Source organism: Oncorhynchus masou, chromosome 33 (assembly GCF_036934945.1).
Source record: "Oncorhynchus masou masou isolate Uvic2021 chromosome 33, UVic_Omas_1.1, whole genome shotgun sequence".
Taxonomy (NCBI): domain Eukaryota; kingdom Metazoa; phylum Chordata; class Actinopteri; order Salmoniformes; family Salmonidae; genus Oncorhynchus; species Oncorhynchus masou.
Window position 1 is genome coordinate 36,627,573 of NC_088244.1, and position 25,172 is coordinate 36,652,744.

Sequence of the window (25,172 nt, forward strand, 5' to 3'; positions counted from 1 at the left end):
TTGCGTGCATGTACTGCAATGAAAAACAGGCATTTAGTTAAGCATTTTTAAACGTATTTAAATAAAATGTATCAAATTAGATTATCATAATTACACTTATAAAATGTGTTTTTCACAGTATACAGATGATCAAAACGTGGAAGAAAATACAATTTGGCACAAATCTTGCGAGAGAATGCATCAGCAGTTGGTTCATCTATTCTACAGCCTTGACCAGTCCTTTTTGTGCCGCAAAAGCTCACCAGTCTGACCATAAAGTGCACTAAATCTTCATGAAAAGGTCATCTGAATTACCAAAACGGTACCAAGAGATTGTTTATACGGTTATTCTTCAAGGTAGCATACATAAGTGGAGCAGGAGACAATAATAGAGAAAGCTCAAGGAGTGGTGCTCAAGACTATCACAGGTCATGATGTCAGTCACATAACTTTCTATAAATTAAACAAAACAAAAATGATTGCGGGGAATAGCACTGACAACGAACCAAAATATTATGACTTAAAATAAAACAATGATTCATCTCCAAGCTCAGGACAGTCCGACGAAAAATGTTGGCATAAAGAGTTCACAGTTCTGCAAACGTAGGCCTTCATAGAACAACCACTCTCCCTACAGGACAAGCATCATCACTGCAGCAGTAGCTTAAAATACAGCCTTTTATCGTAACCTCCTTTTGCAAGATCAAAACAAAGCAAATAAACAATACACCATAAGTTAACAAAGAACGAGAAATAGTAAAAGCACCAATAGCATTGCAGACCAGAGGCTTTGTTGCTGGTTCTGTTCCTTCTCACAGATCATTTTTTATTTGAAACTTCAATTGGATTTCTTCCATCTACTTCTTTTCTTTCTTCTTGTCCTGAAAATATAAAATATCACAATTTGCATATTGTGAAATGTGCTTACATGAGGGAAAAGTAAGTTATATGATAGATTCATATTTTGTCTGTAAAAAAAAAAATACAAAAATTACCTTCTCATTCATGGCAAGAAGAATCATGAGTTTTCTGAAAATGGTCACAAAGTCGAGGAACAGGTCCACGCAATGCCTTTCAAAAGACAGAAAAACATTTACTTCGTTGCAATTACTTGATATATTATTTTTACATTCTAATACATCAGCAAAGTAAAAAGCTTTACGACTGATTATTTGGTGAAATGTTGAAAAGACTCACCAGACGTAGTCCTTGTCTCCGTTCTCGGCTTTCTCAATGATGAGCTGAGTGTCGAACAGAACAAAGCCACACATAATGACCAGCCCCATGTACATGTGAGCCTGTTAGTGAAGAGAAGAGCTATGTTACACCTGGGTCACCTTGCTGAGACCTCACAATTATACTACACACTTCCAATGCATGAGTGGAATCACTTCACATCCAAGTCCCGAGAGAGATAGATATATAAATATTTAGGCTACCTTGAAGAGTATTGCTGATCCAAAGAATATGTTCAACACAGACACAAGGAACAAGATGGACAATCCAGACATCAGAGTCCCTGAGAAGACAACAAAGAACACATCACATCAAATCAAAGTAGTAAATCACATGGTAAAAAAATATGTACATACAGTGTATTCTGTGTATTCTGAAAGTATTCAGACCCCTTGAATGTTTACACATTTTGTTATGTTACAGCCTTATTCTAAAAAAAAAATCCCCCTCATCAAACTACACAAAATACCCCATAATGACAAAGCAAAAACAGGTTTAAACATTTTAGCAAATTTATTTAAAAAACTTAAATATCACATTTACATAAGTATTAAGACCCTTTACTCAATACTTTGTTGAAGCACCTTTGGCACCAATTACAGCCTCAAGTCTTCTTTGGTATGATACGACAAGCTTAGAACCCCTGTATTTGGGGAGTTTATCCCATTTCTCCTCAAGCTCTGTCACGTTGGATGGGGAGCCTTGTAGCACAGCTGTTTTCAGGTCTCTCCAGAGATTTTCGATCAGGTTCAAGTCCGGGCTCTGGCTGGGCCACTCGAGCACATTCAGAGACTTGTCCCAAAGCCATTCCTGCCATATCTTGGCTGTGTGCTTAGGGTTGTTGTCCTGTTGGAAGGTAAACCTTTGCCCCAGTCTGACATCGTGAGTGCTCTGGAGCAGGTTTTCATCAAGGACCTCTCTGCACTTTGCTACGTTCATCTTTACCTTAATCCTGACTAGTCTCCCAGTCCGTGCCGCTGAAAAACATCCCCACAGCATGATGCTGTCACCACCATACTTATACCATAAGGATGGTGCCAGGTTTCCTTCAGACGTGACACTTGGCATTCAGGCCAAAGAGTTCAATCTTGGTTTCATCAGACCAGAGAATATTGTGTATCATGGTCTGAGAGTCCTTTTGGTGCCTTTTGGCAAACTCCAAGTGGGCTGTCATGTACCTTTCACTGAGGAGTGGCTTCCGTCTGGCAACTCTACCATTAAGGCCTGATTGCTGGAGTGCTGCAGAGATGGTTGTCCTTCTGGAAGGTTCTCCCATCTCCACAGAGGAACTCTGAAGCTCTGTCAGAGTGACCATCAGGTTCTTGGTCACCTCCCTGACCAAGTTTCTTCTCCCCCAATTGCTCAGTTTGGCTGGGCAGCCAGCTCTAGGAAGAGTCTTGGTGGTTCCAAACTTCTTCCATTTAAGAATGATGGAGGCCACTGTGTTCTTGGGGACCTTCAATGCTGCAGACATTTTTTGGTACCCTTCCCAAGATCTGTGCTTTGACATTATCCTGTCTCGGAGCTCTACGGACAATTCCTTCGACCTCATGGCTTGTTTTTTTGCTCTGACAAGCACTGTCAACTGGACCTTAGACAGGTGGGTGTGCCTTTCCAAATCATGTCCAATCAATTTCATTTTCCACAGGTGGACTCCAATCAAGTTGTAGAAACATCAAGGATGATCAATGGAAACAGGATGAACCAGAGCTCAATTTTGAGTCTCATAGCAAAGGGTCTGAATAGTTATGTAAATAAGGTATTTCTGTTTTTTGTTTGTTTTTTTCAACATTTCTAAAAACCTGTTTTCTTTTGTCATTATTGTGTGTAGATTCCTGAGGGAAAAAATTCAATCAATTTTAGAATAAGACTAACATAACAAAATGTAGAAAAAGGTGCCTGAATTACTTTCCCCAATGAACTGTATATATCTTGACTAAATTGACATGAATTCTGTGAAATAGGTGAATGACTTATGCTCCTGAAGAGCAAAAGGGTTTACATTAAGTGAGTTAACTAGGCTACTGAATAGTGTAGAACATCTTTGTACCTCCCAGGTAGAGGTAGCTCCTACGTTTGGCGTACAGAGCACTGAGAGTGAAGCAGATGAAGATGATGGAGGTACCGAGGAAGGCTGTCACAATGACGCTAGAGAGACCAGATAGGCAAAGACACGTTCTCTTGACTCTTCAATTGAAAAACAGACTTAAGAAATGATTTCCAACAATATTCAATAGCACCTTGGGTTAATGGTAATGACAAAATCCATTGCCGGTCCAAGACCAACACCTGGTGAGAAAGAAAAAGTCAATTTGACTGACTAGGCATATTGGCCATAGTGTTCTTCAATCAATATTGAGTTTTTGTTCTAACGATACTGAGATATTACAGTCAAGAATAGTCAAAGATTGCTGTCTAGAGCCCTGAGTTTACCTGTGAAGAAAGCAAACCCTGCAAGGATAGCCAGTCTATTCTTCTCTGTCTCCGAGTTGTGTGGGGTCATGGACAACCAAAACATCATGCCCAGGGAACACAGAAGTGACAGCAAACCACCCTAAAGGAATATGATAAAGCTAGTAGTATTTTTGATTAGATATCGCTTCACCATTGACTAACATCTATCTGTTAGTTACTCGCTGTTAGCCAACGTTTTGTCTATTATTATGGGGTGGTGTGCTTACTGTTTACCTGAAAGAGCCGTGTGACAACATGGACATAGGAGCCTGCTGCAGCCACGAACATGCACACTGCCAAGCTGGAGTAGACATTCTTCAGGTGTAACTGGGTAGAGTGGGAACTGGGGAAAACAACATTGAGTTAACCATGTCAGTAATTTACAAACAGAGCAGTATTATTTGCATTGGAAACTTGATTTAGGTCTGCTTACATTTGGGAGAACTTGAAGAGAGCATGAAATCTGATGCTGTGGTGAAATATATTCATATTGAGGCAGGATTCTGAGATCTGAGACAGATCTAAAAACAAGTCAAAGTTATTGTGTTGATGGTGGAAATGACATAGATTGATGTAGCTAACGTTACCAATGATTCTTGACTGTAGCTATCCGTGCTGTTGCCGGGCAATTCCATAGTAAGGGAATTACACTGAAACTTGGATTTATTTCACTTTCAAATGTATGCCAAACAAACACAATTGATTTCAAAAAGTTTACCAAACCATATGCACAATGACTACTTTGAACAATTTGCACAGTAAACTGAGCAGCCAACTCTCCCACATCACGCCACACCTCATATCTCACGCATTGAAAAGTACTGCATTTATTTTCTTAATTAGTCCATTGAATATGTTTCAACTGTGCTCCAAATCGTTTTGAAATCGTAGCATCTGCGCCTGCAATTTAACATTGTGAGCAGTGTTATCATTGTCCTGTTTTACCACAGCACTGTTCACCGTTGCACAATTAAGCATATGATTGGTCTAGTTATGTAAGGGATCAAGGGGATTGGGTGCCTCGTTTTAAAGAAACGTCCAACATTAGTAGAGTGGCGCTGAATGGAGAAAGAGAGAAAGAATGGTGACTTTATAAAACTGGAAATAGAGCAGCACAGTAGCGCTGTTTTATGTTGTCAACACAATTAGGTTGCTGTTACTCCCGTCCATATTGCAGAATGCAGCCTTTTGACAGCATGTACTAAAATCGATTTAATCCACACGTGCATTAATCTGTTTTTTTGGTTATTGATTTTTAGGCTGTGACAACGAAAAGGCAGCAGACAGACCTACAGTATGTTTTAGCAGGGAAGTTTGGTAGAGTGATCTGAACTATGAAAATAATTTAGTCAAACAGATTGTGAACCCAAAAGGGTAAATTTGATTCTAGAAGGGGGACAATAAATAGAAAAATAATTTTGTTAGGTGTTAAGGGCAGATTTATGTAATCTTGTTTTCATGAGTTTTTATTATCTATTTACTTTATTTAGTCTGATCAGTGGTACAATTCTTCTGCTTAACAATGGGCTAAAATATAGGGTAATTAGTGTGCTTGTCAGCAAAACACTACTGTTATTCCACACACGGGTTTTATCATTCCACTTCTTCATTATTTTTCCAGTGTAATCACATATTTGAAATCTGATATGCCTAATTGTCTTTGAAAATTCATTATATCAGGCTATGTATTTTTGCAACCCTTTATGGACATTTTTAATAAGTAATACAAATACTGAATGCTATAGGCCTAAAATATAATTTCTGAACATTTTAGTATTTGTGCACATGCTAGGCAGAGATGATAGGGGAATTCACAACTCATAAACACATATTTTGTGTATGTTGAGTAAGATGATGGCAAGGATCTTCAACTAGTTTGCATAAACTACCTGAATATCACTGCATCGCAGCACTAGCTGTGCCACCAGAGACTCTGGGTTCACGCCCAGGCTCTGTTGCAGCCGGCCGCGACCGGGAGGTCCGTGGGGCGACGCACAATTGGCCTAGCGTCGTCCGGGTTAGGGAGGGTTTGGCCGGTAGGGATATCCTTGTCTCATCGCGCACCAGCGACTCCTGTGGCGGGCCGGGCGCAGTGCGCGCTAACCAAGGTCGCCAGGTGCACAGTGTTTCCTCCGACACATTGGTGCGGCTGGCTTCCAGGTTGGAGGCGCGATGGGTTAAGGAGCAGTGCGGCTTGGTTGGGTTGTGTTTCGGAGGACGCATGGCTTTCGAACCTTCGTCTCTCCCGAGCCCGTACGGGAGTTGTAGCGATGAGACAAGATAGTAATTACTAACAACAATTGGATACCACAAAATTGGGGAGAAAAGGGGGTAAAGAGTCTAAAATAAATAAATAATAAATAAAATTAAAAAAATACAATTTTAAAAAACTACCTGAATATTCATTAGATTATCCTTGAAGGTTGGGTGATTGAGAAATTAATTGTTAGAACAAGAACATTTTCAAACACTCAGCACTTGGGAAACATAGGTCAAGGGTGGCCAACCCTCCTGAATTGCATGCAGGGTTTACCCAGATTACAAAATGTTTGTGTCCTTACCTTGAAAACAATATATGGAGAAGGAAACTGAAATATATGATTTGGTTACCCACTGCCATCAAGCATTAATATGAGTATTTCCTGAGCAGAGCCTTTGAGTAGTGGTAACACTCCCCAGCATGTGCCCCATACAACTTCCCATAACAGGAATCAATCCCGGCTTCCAAGCTTCTCATTGTTTCTCCCATTTTCCAGTCTCTCCCATCAAATGATATTACTGTCTGAATAGTGTCAAACCACTTAAAACATTTTTTTGTTTTTAAATTAGACTTTAAATTTCATCCCCCAAAAATCTCAAAGTAACAAAGTTGTCAAATGTTCAAAGCATCCTGAATACACCTGACCTGTGGTTTTTATTAGCCATCCTGGTCATAGGCCTAAGTCATGTCAAAATAAATAGAATTGCAGGAAATTAGCTTTAAAAAATAAAATTTTCCTGGGGGAGACTCCCCATCTAGGGGTTGTGCCATGGGCAATTACATTCATATAGCAAATCTCAACACAAGCTTTCTTCAAAAGTTAGCAGCCCTGAATAAATAATAATAATAAAAACATTTACAGGAAAAAAACTGTAGATGCTAAATTTACCGTAATTATGTTGCTAATCTCTGCCAGTTTGATTATGTAACCAAACGTTGTATCTGCACACTTCTTCTTGTAAATGTGTTTTTGTAAAATGTTCGGAGGAAATTGTTAAAAGTAGCCTTCGTGCATAGAGTTGTATGGTTTGTTAAAAACAAATGGTTTTTATTAGTAATTAGTCCGTTCCATGGTCCGTTAACGTTACCATGGAATTGTCCAGCTACATCGTTAATTTAATGTTATTCTAGCTAGCTTGAATTTAAACTCAAATACTAACTAATACATAATTAAACGTTATAACGAAGAAAATACATACCTAGATAGCTTTATTTATTGTATTTTATTTGTCTCTACTTTTAAATTGTCTTCCTTGTTTACTAATTGTAGCTACGTGTCAATTGATTTGAGGCTCAACGTAGCGACATCATCACGTAGCAACAATTCTTCAATAGTGCACGCCGCCACCAACTGTACTGGTAATGAACCGAATAAAAAAACTAAAATAATAATATAATAATCATCATCATCATCCAAAAGACGAAAACGTCGCTAATCCGTTGTTGTTATTTGTCCCCTGATTGTCAAGGTACATAGCTCAGGGTTCCTACTACTAACGCTACACTCGTTTTTTTTTTTTAAACACTACCCCATTCCACTACTTTGACCATGACACCGGCCTGGGAGGACAGGACAGGACACCAAAACTCAACATACCCTGTAACACTTCTGAAGTCAAATATCGTATACCCAAATACTTCTATTTTCTCTGATTTACATTCAATTTATGCGGTACAGTTGATAACCATAGCTAAAAAGCCAACCTTACTGAAACATATATCACTCGTTGACCTATCCCTCTGTGCTGGCACAGATCCACTAATCACAGGCATCCTGCTCTACTTTCTTCACTGCCTCAGCATACCGCACCTGTACTACTCTGACTCTGGCCACCTCCACCTGTCTCTCTCGCACCGGACGGACACTTCCCCACCCCTACAGTTGACACACGACTTTATCCAACGAAACTACACAATCCTGTCCAGTGTACTTCTGCACAATTCCCACATCTTGAAAATGTCCTCCTACATACTGCGGTGACGACTATAAACGGTGCACCTGAAACAGCGCAGTGGATTTAACACAAAAGCCCTAACAGGATAACTGATATCCTAAGATTACTTTGTCGAGTAAAGAATCAAAACTCAAAAGGACTGACAGCGACTCCTGTTTCACCACTGGAACTGCGTCGCAGCAAATACGGCGGTCATCACAAACACCAGGAAATCTTCGACTTCAGTTGCTCCACCTCCACACTTAACGCTACCCCAGAAAACACTAATTTCAATGGTGCCATGTTCCTAAGAGCAAAGCGAGATAACATATATTGACCCAAGTTGCGTGACACGGAGAGCCCACTCCCTCTGGTCATAAGAAACACAAACAAATATCACAAGTCTACTACAGGTTGCCTTCACTGATTCAACTGCATCCAACTAATTTCCCACCAAAAATGGATACGCCAAAAGGCAAAGATCCACTATCTCAAAAAAATCCTTCCTACTGGACCCGATACTTCTTTATCATGATCGGGCTCCGAGCTCTTCATCACACCTTCCACTTCACTTAACTCGCCCTCATTCACTTCCATGTCACCTCCAGAACTCGGTCTGGCGCACGGCTCGCTGTTTGCACTTGACACCAATCTTCTTCAACACTCCATCTCCATTTTTGACGCCATCTTCCTCAAATTCAGCTCCGACCTCTTCTTCATCTTCTTCCTAATTTCCCCCCTCCCATTCCTCCTAAGAAATCGACCTTTCTGTGTCCGTCCCAATATTCCACTCATCCCAACATTGCTTGCGGCCCACACTCATCTCGACACCAGCCTTGAAGCTGTCCGCTCTCTTTCCCTCGGCGTCCGGAGCTATAGCAATAGCAAGCGTATTCTTGTTTTCTCTCGCTGTCACCCAAAGACTTTGCTTATTTCGTAGCAAAAAACAATGTACATTTCTGTATATTATATGCCTCAAATCCAATGGGATGGACATATTTTTTAAATTTGTAATACAAAACATTTCACAATCTCTACAAAAAAGCACAAATAGACAAGGAAATACAATCCAACCTTATTTTGGCAAATTTTGCCCAGTTGGCGTCCAATATACACGTATTTCTTGCCAAAAGCTATAGTGTATGCCTAACATTTGTTTTTATCCAGAGTGATTTAAAGGAGCAATTCCGGGTTAAGTGCCTTGCTCAAGGGCACATCGACAGATTTTTCACCTCGTCGACTCAGTGATTCCTTTCGGTTACGAGCCCAACGCTCTTCGCCGCTAGACTACCTGGCGCCCTATTGGAAAGTATGACCCATCTTACACTGAACAACAATGTATCGGCCTACATGTGTGTTTATGAATTACAATTTACATGTTGCTTTATTTTGTTTAATTACCAACAATGTCAATGAGAACAACTACATCTACACAATATCAACAACCAGATATTTTTGGTTAATCATTAGGATTGGTAAACATTCATTCAAATATCTTAAGTGATCAATGTACACAATAAAAACGGACATAAAACATTATATAAACAACTTGATTGTACCCACATAAAATAATCCTGGTTTCCATCATTATTTGTGGAATGGCAATATACTACAGTAACAAACATTTACTTGTTTTAACATTTACCTATTTAACACAAACCCCCTGAATTTGATTATTGTTTTTTGATAACACAATGTTGTTGGTATCATCTACGATGATTCGAGGAGTAATGTTTGAAAGGCACAGTTTTGGAGGAAAATATGTGATTAACTTCACACAATCCAAAAATTACTAGCCAAAAATTATAATTTGGCAGAGGTTTTGAATATTGTTGTTTTGATAACCTCATTTGCAGTGGGTAAATAATGACGCAAATGAACACAAATTGTAAAAAATAAAATACTAATTCAGCATTAGGAGTACCACAATTACATATAGTTTTGTTAATACAGTATTTGACCACATTCAGCATGGCATAAGGGTGCATATATCTGACTGAATTGAAAATGCAGTTGTCACTTCTTGAAGCAGTCTTACTTATCAAAACAAATAGTGCAACTTCTGTCATTTAGTATTACAAGAAAAACAGAAAAATAAATGTGTTAAAAGACTGGACCAAATATTCCAAGAGCGACACTATACTGTACTTTTGCTGAGCAGCCTACAACCATGCCATCCAGTGTGTTGGCATTCAAGTGACCAGATTAAAGAAGTTTGTCCCAAATGATAAACTCAAAGAGCTTTATAAAACTATAACATCGCTGTATGTTAATCATTAAAAAATATATATAATGTTGCTAATATTTGAAGCTCTTCAAAATTATTTACTTACAAATGTATTCAGTACTTATTGGAGAGGCATTTTTCTTTGTTGGCCATTTTACAGTAAATAATACAAATATTTACATACTTAAACATCCGTTAACCGTATAGTACATGAGCATATGCTGACTGGTCATATATCCAGGAAAATGTAAAGAATGCATTCCGTTGGCATTCTGGATATGATTGTGACCCACCCGTATAACAAGTAGCACGGTAGTCCATCAGAAGTGGATTGCATAGTGAGATTGGAAGAATAAAATAATTAAAACAGTTTGAGCTGCTTGGTTTTGGTGTTTGTTAAAAAAAAGGCACAATGATACAAGTGTCCTGAGTTAGATCAGGCCATTCAGGCCTCTGGTTTGGCAAAAAAAAACAACAACACTTTATTCATATTCATTTGGAGTGATTGCAGTACTCTACGGTATTTTGGCTCAGAGTTGTCAGACAGTGATTGACAGACAGACAGATGCTCAGAGTCTCAGAGAAAAGGCCTTAGAATGTCATGAAGTGCTCGTCTGAAACAAATACACTGCATGTGTCTCTGGCTGGTGAGCATACAAATACAATGTTATATGAATAGAATGTTATTTTTCTATTTCTATGTTGGTGCGTATGTTCTGGGCCAGGTGCTGGCTAGTCTGGCAGTGAGAGCAGGGTCCTCTCCCGTCTCCATCATGGCACTCTTAGCTCCCCCAGTCTGATGTAGATGTCTTCAGCCTGACTCAGGTCTTCAAACACCGGCAGCAGGTGGAGCAGCTCAGAATCCTCCACATCATCAAACCAGGACACCACAGGAACCTGATGAGGCAACAGAGAAACCATTCACTCACTTACTAATGCTTTGTTTGCAGTGTTAGGGTATTGACAAATTATATATTCTTGTTGTATATATCAGAATGTATATATCTGTGCTAAATCTTAAGTTCATATTCTGTTAACTCAAACCCAAATAATAATGTTGTTGACTCATCCTATACTCATGCAGCGCATTCGGAAAGTATTCAGACCCCTTGACTTTTTCCACATTTTGTTATGTTACAGCCTTATTCAAAAATGTATTAAATTGTTTTTCCCAAACATTAATCTACACACAATACCCCATAATGACAAAGCAAAAACAGTTTTTTTTTTTTTGCAAATGTATTTTTTTTAAACACCTGTGCTAAATTCAATTCAGACCCTTTACTCAGTACTTTGTTGAAGCACCTTTGGCAGTAATTACAGCCTCAAGTCTTCTTGGGTATGACTCTACAAGCTTGGCACACCTGTATTTGGGGACTTTCTCCCATTCTTCTCTGCAGATCCTCTCAAGCTCTGTCAGGTTGGATGGGGAGTGTCGCTGCACAGCTATTAGAGATGTTAGATCGGGTTCAAGTCCTGGCTCTGGCTGGGCCACTCAAGGACATTCAGAGACTTGTCCCGAAGCCACTCCTGTGTTGTCTTGGCTTTGTGCTTAGGGTTGTTGTCCTGTTGGAAGGTGAACCTTCACCCCAGTCTGAGCGCTGTAGAGCAGGGTTTCATCAAGGATCTTTCTGTACTTTGCACAATTCATCTTTCCTCAAATCTGACTAGTCTCCCAGTCCCTGGCGCTGAAAAACATCCCCACAGCATGATGCTGCCACCACCATGCTTCACTATAGGGATGGTTCCAGGTTTCCTCCAGACGTGGAGCTTAGCATTCAGGCCAAACTCTATGTGGGCTGTCATGTGCCTTTTACTGAGGAGTGGCTGCCGTCTGGCCACTCTACCATAAAGGCCTGATTGGTAGAGTGCTGCAGAGATGGTTGTCCTTTTGGAAGGTTCTCCCATCTCCACAGAGGACTTCTGAAGCTCTGTCAGAGCAACCATCAGGTTCTTCATCACCTGACCAAGGCATTTCAAACTATGCCCGATTGCGTAGTTTGGCCGGGCGGCCAGCCCTAGGAAGAGTCTTCGTGGTTCCAAACTTTTTCCATTTAAGAATGACGGAGGTCACTGTGTTCTTGGGGAAATCCAACACTGCAGAAATGTTTTGGTACCCTTCCCCAGATCTGTGCCTCGACACAATCTTGTCTCAAAGCTCTATAGAAAATTCCTTTGATCTCATGGCTTGGGACCTTATAACTGTGGGACCTTATATAGACAGGTGTTTGCCTTTCAATCAATTGAATTTACCACCGGTGCATTCCAATCAAGTTGTAGAAACATTACAAGGACGATAAATGGAAATAGGATGCACCTGAGCTCAATTTCGAGTCTCATAGCAAAGGGACTGAATACTTATGTAAATAAGGCATTTCTGATCTTTTTTTAAATTTGTAATAACTTTAGAAATGTTTGCAAAAACCTGTTTTCGCTTTGTCATTATGGGTATTGTGTGTAGATTGATGAGCAAAAAAAAAATGTAATCCATTTGAGAATAAGGCTGTAACATAACAAAATGTGGAAAAGGGAAGGGGTCTGAATACTTTCCAAATGCTCTGTATGTGGCCAAAGGATAAATGGAAGTGAAAACACTAACATCTCAAAACAGACCATTTAAAAATGCTTGCCATTTCCTCATAGAGGATGATGTCATCCTACTCGCCTGAATATTTTTTATGACGGGTATACGCCCAACCATTCCACAGAAAAGCTGCTTTTTAACCTACTTTATTACAATTATTTTTAAGAAAAACTATTTCACTCATATTGTCATTAATAATAGGTCATATTACATGGAAATCTGGGAACACTGGACAGTTATTTTAAGTGGAATATAAGGTTAAACCTTTAAAAAGTGAATAGAATAGAATGCAGTAAAATGTGAAATAATATCATGTTAATTATCAGTTTGAATCCATAAAGCGGTCACAGTTGAGTTGAAAGAAGTTGAATGAAACCCAAACTCACAGCATTCTCAGGGTGGAAGATGTATGAAGCAGGTGAGTTGTCCAAGATGAGGGTCTTATGGAGCTCTCTGCCCAGTAGGCTGAGGTCTTTGACATAGAAACCCTGATGGAACACACAGGACTCCCGGAACAGCCGCGCCCGGAACACCCCACACTGATCCAACAGGTCAGTCACTGGGTCTGCATACTAGGGGAGGGCAAGGAAATGGGGGGAGAGGGGGGTCAGGGAATGCAGGAAAGGGCAAGACCAGAAGTGGGGAATGGAGAGTAGGGGGTAAGGAGTCACCAAAGTTTACCCAAGCTATGTACAATTGCAGTCAAATATTCGGGCACCCTTGCACTTTAAAATGGAGCTGAATGTTCCATTTTCTCTTTTCAAAACTGGTTGAATGGCTATTTTTACCCTGTATGCACCTTTAACTTTTGGGCTCCCGAGTGGCGCAGCAGTCTAAGGCACTGCATCTCAGTGCTAGAGGAGTCACTACAGACCGTGGTTTGATTACAGGCTGTATCACAACCGGCCTTGATTGGAAGTCCCATAGGGCAGCGCACAATTGGCCCAGCATCATCTGGGTTAGAGTTTGGCCGGGGTAGGCCGTCATTGTAAACAAGAATTTGTTCTTAATTGGCTTGCCGAGTTGAATAAAGGTTAAAGAAATTAAAAATATGTAACTTCCCACAGGTGAGATAAATAACACAATAAATTAGAATAAATTGCCTCCAACCAAATAAATTATTTATATTTAAGTCCAGGCCATTTTGTTTTTACTTTGAAGGGTGAACACCATTTTTTTTTACTATTTCAAGTTATTTAAAAAAAAAAAAATAGAATTGTGCAAGGGTGCCAATATAGTTGACCACAAAAGTAACTACATGTTACATTGAAAATGTATGCTAGCTCCTTTATATGCGAATTCACAAAGCAGGTTTTGGCACTACAAAGGTCATCTAACACATGGGGGAAAAGACTACAGAGGGTTGGGAAAGAGAAAAAACGTTTAAGACTTCCTAAACTAGTATTCAAAATGAAGAGTAATCTTCTCAAGAAGAATCATAGGGAAATGTCATAACAACACAATGTTTAATTATTATTTTTTTAGCTTACCTTGGCAAGACTGGCAGTAAACAGAATACACTCAAACAGCTCTCCCATTCGCTGTAGGAACTCATCCACATACGGCCTCTTCAGCACGTATACCTGAAACAAACACCTGGCATTAATGTTTTGTAACACTTTGCATTGTGTTGCCCTTATACCTAGCTATATAATAACACTATAATTACTACAGTAACAACATTCTTATTACTTTACTAATTGCTTTGAAATGACATAGTAACGGAGTGTTATATTATTATTATAATATTCACTCTTTCTCTGTAGTCATACTTATATTTGTTCCACATTACATGAAATTGTTGTTGTCATTGTGTCCATTACCAGTTGCTGGTGGACAGTTCCTGAAACAAGTAATCAAGAACAGGCCGTGCATGTGTTAACCAGCCTATCCTGGATTACTTGAACCAGGCAGAGGCCCATGGTGAAGAATCCCGAACCAAACGACAGTACTCACATGCGCAGTTGTGCATATGCATTTTTTGCATATGCATTTTTTTGCATGAAGTTCTGCATGCAAAGGACACAACACAGTGTTGAATTATTATTCCCGGTGGAGTGCATTGATGAGTGAATTCTGTTCCACATTTTCTCTAAAAGTGTGCTCTAAAATTGTGTGCTCTTATTTATGAAAAGTGAACTAACTATGCTGAAATTACTTCCTCCTTTCTTTTTTTACGCTTACACTTCCTTTCCCAGTCAACCTCACATCTGTCCACTAGAGGGCTCATAGCGCCCGTAACAAACCTCATCTGTCCTAAAAACACATCCTATTTTAAGCTCAGCAAACACTGAACTCTGAACACATCAACATACAGTACATGAACGCCAAGCTACCCGACTCGACAAGCACACACATACTGCATTTAGTTCATATATTTTACCTGGTGTGTGGTCCCCTCAATCTCCACAGGCACTATGAAGTCTGCATTGCTAATAGGCTAAGGAAAGAACACAGAGGGAGCCGTTGAACATTCTAATGCAATTACATAAGATAAAATCACTAAGACCTGGACTATAATAACCACATAAATATAATATAAACTACTGTTCAAAAATTTGGAGTCACTTAGTCCATGTTCAAATAACAACAAATTGATCAGAAATACAGTGTAGACATTGTTAATGTTGTAAATGACTATTGTAGCTGGAAACGGCTGATGTTTTTATGAAATATTTACATAGACGTACAGAGGCCCATTATCAGCAACCGTCACTTCTGTGTTCCAATGGCACATTGTGTTAGCTTATCTAAGTTTATAATTTTAAAAGGATATTTATCGTTAGAAAACCCTTTTGCAATTATGTTAGCACAGCTGAAAACTGTTGTTCTGATTAAAGAAGCAACAAAACTGGCCTTCTTTAGACTAGTTGAGTATTTAGAGCATCAGCATTTGTGGGTTCGATTACAGGCTCAAAATGGCTAGAAACAAAGAACTTTCTTCTGAAACTCGTCAGTCTATTCTTGTTCTGAGAAATGAAGGCTATTCCATGAGAGAAATTGCCAAGAAACTGAAGATCTGGTGCAATGCTGTGTACTACTCTGTTCACAGAACAGTGCAAACTGGCTCTAACCAGAATAGAAATAGGAGTGGGAGGCCCCTGTGCACAACTGAGCAAGAGGACAAGTACATTAGAGTGTCTAGTTTGAGAAACAGACGACTCACAAGTCCTCAACTGGCAGCTTCATTAAAAAGTACCCGCAAAACACCAGTCTCAATGTCAACAGTGAAGAGAAGACTCCGGGATGCTGGCATTCTAGGCACAGTTCCTCTGTCCAGTGTCTGTGTTCTCTTGCCCATCTTAATCTTTTCTTTTTATTGGCCAGTCTGAGATATGGATTTTTCTTTGTAACTCTGCCTAGAAGGACAGAATCCCAGAGTCACCTCTTCACTGTTGACGTTGAGACTGATGTTTTGCGGGTACTTTTTAATGAAGCTGCCAGTTGAGGACTTGTGAGTCGTCTGTTTCTCAAACTAGACACTCTAATGTACTTGTCCTCTTGCTCAGTTGTGCATAGGGGCCTCCCACTCATCTTTCTATTCTGGTTAGAGCCAGTTTGCGCTGTTCTGTGAAGGGAGTAATACACTGCGTTGTACCAGATCTTCAGTTTCTTGGAAAGTCCTCGCATGGAATAACCTTAATTTCTCCGAACAAGTTTCATAATAAAGTTATTTTTTTCTGGCCATTTTGAGCCTGTAATCGAACCCACAAATGCTGATGCTCTAGATACTCAACTAGTCTAAAGAAGGCCAGTTTTATTGCTTCTTTAATCAGAACAACAGTTTTCAGCTGTGCCAACATAATTGCAAAAGGGTTTTCTAATGATCAATTAGTCTTTTAAAATGATAAACTTAGATTAGCTAACACAATGTGCCATTGGAACACAGAAGTGATGGTTTCTGATAATGGGCCTCTGTACGCCTATGTAGATATTCCATTTTTTTTTTTAAATCAGCCGTTTCCAGCTACAAAAGTCATTTACAACATTAACAATGTCTACACTGTATTTCTGATCAATTTGATGTTATTTTAATGGAAGAAAAAAAGAAGCTTTTCTTTCAAAAACAAGGATATTTCTAAATGACCCCAAACGTTTTAATGGTAGTGTACATATAACAAAGAAAAACATGATTAACTTTATGATATTTCCTCTTAACAACTGTTGAAACAAATACCCATACAAAACCCTTTAACAGTGAGTTGACAACAGCAGTAGTTACAGTGAGAGTTAAATAAAGGTCAGTAGCTACCTTGAATGAGCTATGCACCAGTGTTTCATCCAGGTCTATGACCACACAAATCTTCCCCTGGTCTTGAGGTATCATCTCCGGCAGCAGGCTGGGTCCAGATGAGAGCTGTGGTGGAGGAGACAAGAGTACAGACCAAGGTCACTACTGTATCTGTACAGAGCACTCATTGGGGACAACAACACATCTTGCCCGTTTTATTAGGCTGGCTTTATGCTTCATCAACACTTCCTCACTCTACTACCATTAAAAATCAAATGACATTTATAGATTTCCACCAACCAATGCAACTACACTATAATAACAGTGTCGCAGTGTAACACCTGTGGGCTGTTGACAGCAGATGGACTTGATAGGCTATAGGGTCTATACTGTACATATACATGTTACATCAGATTCAATTCAGAGACGCAAACAATACCCAGGCCTCACAACAGATACTGCTTCCTCACTGCTTCTGTGCTGCCTGGAGGACACGAGGTAATATGAACAAACATGAAGCTCATTAGCCCCTGGTTACATGGCGCTAACGCCCATCTACACCTGACAGCCTCACAAGTGGCCAGTGGGCAACAACACCTTTTCATGCTTCTGTACACATCGGTTACGACACACCGGGTACTAAATACTGTACATCTCTAACATATCTTATGTCTCCCACATGAACTGACATGCACATCACATTATCCACTCTTTGTAGGCCCTCTGCACCTCTGTTTTGCCTTAGTGGATTGAAATTCACTCAGCTGTCTTATCGTAAGAGATCTATGTGAACAGACCTAAAACTCTGTAGCCGCCAACCGTCATGGTGGTGTTCAAGATGTTCACAACAGGTGCAGCAGCTACTCCATATTGCAACATGCTGTTATAACATCCACGGGCAATAATCCCACACATTCTCATGGGACAATAGGTATTGCTCAACAGAGGAAAGCTATCAATTTCCGAAGTAGTTATTTTATGCTTTTCCTGCAATTACGCTGGAGTAGTTAGAACATGTGATGAGGCACTTAACAGTGGTAAAATAAAAAGTGTTTGACAAAAAACACTTAGTTGTACACACAAGAGTATCATATCCTATAATAAAGGCTAACATGGCAAATTATAATGTTGTCACGCCCTGACCTTAGTTATCTCTGTTTTCGTTATTATTTTGGTTAGGTTAGGGTGTGACGAGGGTGGGTATGCTTGTTTTGTCTTGTCTAGGTTTTTTGTATATCTATGGGTTTTGTAAGTCTAGGTAATTGTATGTCTATGGTGGCCTGAATTGGTTCCCAATCAGAGGCAGCTGTTTATCGTTGTCTCTGATTGGGGATCCTACTTAGGTTGCCATTTTTCCTTTTGGTTTCTTGTCTATGTGTAGTTGCCTGTCAGCACATGTTTTGTATAGTGGCACGGTTATTTTGTTCAGTGTTCTTTCTTCATTAAAAGAAGAATGTATGCATATCACGCTGCGCCTTGGTCTCCTCCATACAACGAACTAGACAAATGTGTGAAACTTTGTGGCAAATTTTTATTTATTTAGACTCTGCTTAAAGTGTCCAAACAAGCTTTGCAAACAAAACAAAATACAAAATTACACTTTTTAGGCTACATAAAAGTCCCATACTTGGTTGAAATACAGCAAACAACAGTCCATACACTATTTCTGATATGGATAATTACAACAACAATGCTGCTGTGATGCCGAGAGGAATAAATTATGTTACCTTGACAACGTCCCCATTGTCCTGTGGCTCCAGCAATGCATCCTGGGAAGGTGGCAGTGGTTTGGGGGCAGCCTGTGCTCCTCTGAGGCAACAGAAAAGTGCTTTGAAGAGGTTACAACTCCTAGGCTTCTTCGGAGAAGACCTGCTCACCTGGCCTGTCATGAGGGCAAAAATAAGAATGCTTTTAATGTGTGTGAAAATGAGCTGTGACATAACCAATCTTTTGATTCAAACTGAGTGATATGAAAATTATATTCACAAACACATTATGCTCATTCTCACGCGGCAATGAAGGTTCTTATAAGCCAAGTAGATGGATGGGGTGAGGGAAATGGATGTTGTACATTTCTTTTCCCATGAAGAAGTAAGAAGGATTTCCCCCATTTTGAGAGACATCGTTGCTGTACATAACGTAGAATGAACTCCTTGCTCCCTTTACGAAAGGGAGCAAGGACACACACGCATACACACACACATACACACACTCTGGGTTTAATGAGGTTGCTGCTGCTGGAAGGGGCTGGTACATGTTATATAATCACAGAGAGGGCGGGAAAACCCACACTCTTCACTAGGCAGTGACTGCGTCTCAAATGGCAGCCTATTCCCTATTGAGTGCATTACTTGTATCCAGGACCCTGTGGCACTGGTCAGAAGTTGTGCATAGGGAGTAGGGTGCCATTTGGGACACAGACAGTACTTTCTGCTGTAGAAAACACAGACAGAAAACATTCCAACCATTTCACTGACTCTCCTGGAACAAGACCTCTGGCTGGAGCGGAGCAAGCCGAAGTCAGTCACACCTCAATGCTCCAAGCCCCCTTTGATCAGTCAATGTAAAAATGTGTCCTAGTTCACAGAGGTTCCACTACTGGGGGAAATTAGCATCTATTATTTGGTTGGATTGGATATGCATAGCACCTATGTTAATAAACAGTACCAGTCAAACGTTTGGAAACACCGACTCGTTCAAGGGGTTTTTCTTAATTGTTTTACTATTTTCTACATTGTAGAATAATAGTGAAGACATCAAAACTATGAAATAACACATATAGAATCATGTAGTAAGCAAAAAAAGTGTTAAACAAATCCAAATATATTTTAGATTCTTCAAAAGTAGCCACCCTTTGTCTTGATGACAGCTTTGTACACTCTTGGCATTCTCTCAACCAGATTCATGAGATAGTCACTTGGAATACTTTTCCAACAGTTGTGAAGGAGTTGCCACATATGCTGAGCACTTGTTGGCTGCTTTTCCTTCACTCTATGATCCAACTCATCCCAAACCATCTCAATTGGGTTGAGGTCAGGTGTTTGTGGAGGCCAGGTCATTGATTTTTTATTTTATTTTACCTTTATTTTACTAGGCAAGTCAGTTAAGAACAAATTCTTATTTTCAATGACGGCCTAGGAACAGTGGGTTAACTGCCTGTTCAGGGGCAGAACGACAGATTTTGTACCTTGTCAGCTCGGGGATTTGAACTTGCAACCTTTCGGTTACTAGTCCAATGCTCTAACCACTAGGCTACACTGCCGCACCCATCGATGCAACACTCCATCACTCTCCTTCCTGGTCAAATAGCCGTTACACAGCGTTGAGGTGTGTTGGGTCATTGTCTTGTTGAAAAACAAATGCTAGTACCACTAAGCACAGACCAGATGGGATGGCGTATTGCTGCAGAATGCTGGGGTAGCCATGCTGGTTAAGTGTGCCTTGAATTCTAAATAAATCACAGACAGTGTCACCAGCAAAGCACACCCACGCCATTACACCTCCTCCTCCATGTTTCACGGTGTGAACCACACATGCAGAGATCATCCGTTCACCTGCTCTGCATCTCACAAAGACATGGCTGTTGGAAATAAAAATCTCAAATTTGGACTCATCAGACCAAAGGACAAAATTCCACCGGTCTAATGTCCATTGCTCTTGTTTCTTGGCCCAAGCAGGTCTCTTCTTATTATTGGTGTCCTTTAGTAGTGGTTTCTTTGCCACAATTCAACCATGAAGGCCTGATTCACGCAGTCTCCTCTGAACAGTTGATGTTGAGATGTGTCTGTTACTTGAACTCTGTGAAGCATTTATTTGGGCTGCAATTTCGGAGGCTGGTAACTCCAATGAACTTATCCTCTGCAGCAGAGGTAAATCTGGGTCTTCCGGATTGACTGACCTTCATGTCTTAAAGTAATGATGGACAGTCATTTCTCTTTGCTTATTTGAGCTGTTCTTGCCATAATATGGACTTGGTCTTTTACCAAAAAAGGCTATCATCTGGGGGCCCACAGAGCACTAGGGCCCAGTGCCATTTTCAACATTTTCTCTATAAAATAAAATATTTGTTGTAACAATATTTGAAGGGCACTTACATAAGGACAGATTCATAATGGAAGTGCTTTAGCATTTCAAAAATGTAATTGTCAAACAACTACAAGGGGAAATTTGCAGTATTCGTGTAGTTGTTAGCATAGCTAAGCATTTATGAAATGCTCATGTACTGCTTATGAATGTGTTATGTATGGAGTTATGAGTGTGTTATGAAGTCCTTATAAGGATTTTAGGTACTGTTCAAATAAAGTGTTACCGAAATTGTTTAGAACTGACCTGTATATGCATATTGCCAATCAGTGTACATGTAATAGTAAAAATGATTGATGTTGTGGATATCCTTCATCAACATAAACATAACATGCTAGTGCCAAAAGGGGGGAAAGAACCTCTGAGCATAGGGGTCCAAAGCCATTTTAAAGGTTAGAAAAGCCTATAGCTGAATATAAGAAAACAATATTCTAATAAAAGAGAAGAAAAAAAACAATATATAATAATCTATAATATTTGTCTCTGCTGAGCAAACATAGAAGCAGAAGGGCTATCCTTTCACACATAATCTGGTATTGCACCATTATCAAAGAGCAGTACACAGTGGCGTACCACAGTTTCGCAGGCCCGCAAGGTCTGAGCACATTTTTATTTGCAGTTTTATAGCTAATCTCATTCTCTACATTTTGCAATAAGGACGAGAGAATTTAGCATTTTTAAAACGAATTTCCTGGAATTCTACACATATTGCCAAAGGTCTCGAGAGACAAATGTACCGTTTTATAGCTAATCTCACGCTATTCTACACATTTAGCCAGTTTTACAGCTAATTTCCTATAATTCTATTTTTTTTTGCAATGTTTTATGACGTGTTTATCTGCATTTTGGGGGGGGGGGGCAAAACTATAGGGCCCCGTGCTATTCGAGTATCAGGCCTATCCTTTAATTCAAACCAAAGTGCCAGAAGCATAAAAACAACGAATCTTTGAAACCGAGCTTTACAATGGGCGGAGGAGGGAGAAGGGCATGTGTTTGTGCATACCACTGTCAACACCGACTGCGGTACCTGGCATTTCTACGGTTATGCTTGTCATCTTTCATCAGCAACCGTTTTAGGTTTAATTTCCAACAGCCAAAGGAAAAAAACACATACACTTGCCAATCTTTGTATCGTACATTGTATCGTACAGGCCTTTGATATATGCGGTATTTTTCGAATGAGATTCGGATAGTGTACCATACTGGCGCGCATTGATCTGTCTTGATGGATTTGTCTCCAGGCTGAGCCTGCGAACAAAAACAAGACATGGCTGTGCTGTGTGTATGGCTCTAGACATATGTGACAGTAATATGGAAAGGTGCCATACAACAACTAGAAAATAAGATAAAGCATAAATCATAAACACAGGGCAGGCTAAATGCTGGGGTGGTTTGGTTTACCATTTTACGCGCGAAAGGATAAGTCTGTCAATTTATTAAATTATTATTATTAGCTATAAACATATCCCTAAATGTCTAGTAAGATGGCATTAGATAACCTTGTTTTGATCCATAGAAATACCATAACATCAACAAAACGGAATCATTTTATTGTCTTGAAAGTCCAATAATGTGCGTAAATAGATAAGAAATATTGATTTGGCTAACAAACACTGTTTTAATATCCTTTGCAGGTTTGAGTTCGTGATTACATACCAAATGTAATGCAGTTTTTCAAACAGCCTTTACACTCGCATTGTCAAAAATGTGTTTGAACCAGAGGGGAAACACTTTCCAATTATACAGGTGTTCCATAATAACTGAAAATCAATCTATGTTCAGCATCAGTTGCATGTGTGGGTTTGAAACACCATGAAATAAAATATAGAATTTAATATAGCCTATTTGTATGCAAGATTAATCAAATGTGTAGTAGGCTGCATAGCCGACCGTCAAGAGCAGTGCGCTCTAGAATGTCGCGCGCAATGTCCGCGACGTTCGAACTGTCAAATGGACGTGCTGGAAACATGTTTACATCAACCTTATATTTCATAACTTAACCAACCTTCTCCATATCAAATCAACCCATGTTTAATCAGAACAAACAATAGAAACGGGAGCATATCCTACCTGTTTTCGGCGACAATTGAATGTCTTCTTTCTGCACTTGAGTGATGATAGAACTTTCCATCTGACAAGCACAGAGCCCTCAAAATCCAATCCGTTCCCCAAACAGAGATAAGCAGCCTTCATTAGGTTATGTTGACAAGTTACTAAAGGATTGCCTTGATAACTGTCATCCGTGTGTCTGTGTTGGATTTGTAAGAGGCTACATTTCATCAGCAACAATGTTTCTTTATTCCTCGCTTCTTCTGTTGTCCACACATGGGAGGGGCAGGGCGCTTGGATATGTTTTCGTCGTTGCGATTCCCTCTGCTGCGCCTCTCGGTTTACTTTATCACTAGTATATTTCCCGAACGGCCCCTTCCTGTCTCTGCGAAGTCCTCAATTTTCACTCCAACAACATGGAGAATACAGGCGAAAGAAGAAAAACAACCGAGGAAATGGGGCAAGGAGGCGGTTTCAAGTTCCCCTTACAATAGATAAACAACACCGTCAACATTGAATGATTACTGAGAGGATGAGAATAAAACAGATTACACCGGCGGTAATATTTCTGAAAATGAAAAATGGTTATGAATAGAAGTCTATTTTAAATGTGAGACTTGTTTTTTTCCCCAGTGCTTTGTTTTTCTTCGGCGGGACTTCAAGGGTGCCTTGAAACCGTTGCTAGCTTCGGATTGGATCTTTGAAAAATGGGAGTTGCAAAGGCATTCTTTGCTATTCTGCACGCTCCACACCAAAAACATTCCAGCGCTGGTTTTGTCACAAGTCGATATAATATGATTGAAATCAATTGCATTATTCAATTAGGCAAAAAATATCAACATGTAATTATAACATGAATAATAACAACAATAATAATCAAATAGTTTTATTTGATATTGTCATTGATATTATCAATCTTTAATTCATTGAAATACACAGTACTTCAGTAATTGCAGTAATGACAAAGAAAAAAACATGACTTCTAACTGGTCATAAGAATCATTCAAGTTTATGCACAGTATATGATTGTTTCCTTTTTTTGCTAAATATATTTATGTGCATCATAACTATGATAATCTGTTTTGTTGATTTGTTGTAATTTGCCAGCACTACAACCTGACAACACTTCCTAATATGCAGATCATTGAAGAGGTAGCCAAGCATTTTTTAAATTGTGAATTGCAGTGCATCACATACTTCATGAGTTTCACTGTTGTTTCTATTTTTGATTGTTGACAAAAAAAAATACATTACACCAGCACTACACAACCCACTGAAATTGATGAATGAATGTATTTCTTGATGCATTTTTAATAGCTTTTGACAGCTATGAGATGCTGAGCATCCACCGGTGTGTGTTGTAGCTCAATGTGGTCCTCTGTAGATCAGCTGGTAGAGTATGGCGCTTGCAACACCAGAATTTGGGTTTGATTCCCAGGACCACCCACACGTAAAATATATGCATGGATGACTATGACTGCTTTGGATGAAAGCATCTAATAATGGCCATATACTATACAATAACATCTTCAACAGCACCAGTGAGTGAATTTCAGAACACTCTCCTTTAGTGCAGTGCTGTGTGCATTGAGCTGTGAATGTCTCTATGGGATGTGAGGTAGGTGTATGCTGTGCCTGTGAATGAATGGAAAGAAGATCTCCCCAGATGAAATGTTTATGGACATGCACACAGAGGGAAATAAATCAGGGAATTCTGCATCTCTTGTGGTTGTGGAATGTTTTGGAAGCAAACCTGTGTGTCCTAACAGGAGCACTGAGCTAAGGAGGCAAAAGTGAGGACAGGAAGCAAAAGACAAAATATGCTAGTCAGGTTAGTCATAAAGAAACAACACTAAAGCAGAGAAATAAAAAATCTGTGGCTCTACTGCCAGAATCGTGAATCCGGGAACAGAACCCGAACCACATAACCAAGTCCAAGTCGTGAACAAGAATGGCACAGCTGTTTACATTCCTGCGTTGACTGTTTTTAGACAGCAACACAGATGCAATGTGAATTAATGTAACATTTGCATGAACTGGATGACCTGGAAAATGTCATGAGGTTCGAAGTTGAACTGGATACCCGATTACACGAATGAAACTTTCAAACTCCTGGTCATGTTGTCTTTGGATTC

General features: G+C 39.7%; 2 protein-coding genes across 3 annotated transcripts; both read right to left on the minus strand.

The window, feature by feature from the left end:
* Nucleotides 1–32: 32 nt before the first annotated feature.
* On the minus strand, nt 33–9,122 carry LOC135528429 (probable Bax inhibitor 1). 2 transcript variants are annotated; one of them, XM_064957506.1, is made up of 10 exons: nt 8,938–9,122; nt 4,103–4,190; nt 3,904–4,012; nt 3,649–3,769; nt 3,456–3,504; nt 3,266–3,363; nt 1,419–1,498; nt 1,177–1,277; nt 975–1,050; nt 33–860 (listed from the first exon to the last, which is right to left on the minus strand). In XM_064957506.1, the coding sequence occupies exons 2-10, from the start codon at nt 4,156–4,158 to the stop codon at nt 837–839; spliced, it is 714 nt and encodes a 237-aa protein (XP_064813578.1). In that variant the 5' UTR covers nt 4,159–4,190; nt 8,938–9,122; the 3' UTR covers nt 33–836. The 2 variants fall into 2 exon arrangements, with proteins under 2 accessions (XP_064813578.1, XP_064813577.1); XM_064957505.1 differs by lacking the exon at nt 8,938–9,122 and adding an exon at nt 7,129–8,885.
* Nucleotides 9,123–9,242: 120 nt separating this feature from the next.
* LOC135528430 (carboxy-terminal domain RNA polymerase II polypeptide A small phosphatase 2-like) lies at nt 9,243–23,704 on the minus strand. Its single transcript, XM_064957508.1, has 7 exons — nt 23,059–23,704; nt 18,633–18,787; nt 16,927–17,031; nt 15,058–15,114; nt 14,165–14,257; nt 13,061–13,246; nt 9,243–10,987 (listed from the first exon to the last, which is right to left on the minus strand). The coding sequence occupies exons 1-7, from the start codon at nt 23,117–23,119 to the stop codon at nt 10,862–10,864; spliced, it is 783 nt and encodes a 260-aa protein (XP_064813580.1). The 5' UTR covers nt 23,120–23,704; the 3' UTR covers nt 9,243–10,861.
* Nucleotides 23,705–25,172: the final 1,468 nt, after the last annotated feature.

Excerpts from the sequence above, each read along its gene's own strand:
- LOC135528429 (XM_064957506.1), bottom strand. The coding sequence starts at position 4,158 with ATGAATATATTTCACCACAGCATCAGATTTCATGCTCTCTTCAAGTTC. Across the intron at positions 4,013-4,102 it reads CTCTTCAAGTTCTCCCAAAT|TTCCCACTCTACCCAGTTAC; the intron begins GTAAGCAGACCT and ends TGTTTTCCCCAG. Across the intron at positions 1,499-3,265 it reads GAGCTACCTCTACCTGGGAG|GGACTCTGATGTCTGGATTG; the intron begins GTACAAAGATGT and ends TTGTCTTCTCAG.
- LOC135528430 (XM_064957508.1), bottom strand. The coding sequence starts at position 23,119 with ATGGAAAGTTCTATCATCACTCAAGTGCAGAAAGAAGACATTCAATTG. Across the intron at positions 17,032-18,632 it reads ACAATGGGGACGTTGTCAAG|CTCTCATCTGGACCCAGCCT; the intron begins GTAACATAATTT and ends CCTCCACCACAG. Across the intron at positions 15,115-16,926 it reads TGGTGCATAGCTCATTCAAG|CCTATTAGCAATGCAGACTT; the intron begins GTAGCTACTGAC and ends TTCTTTCCTTAG.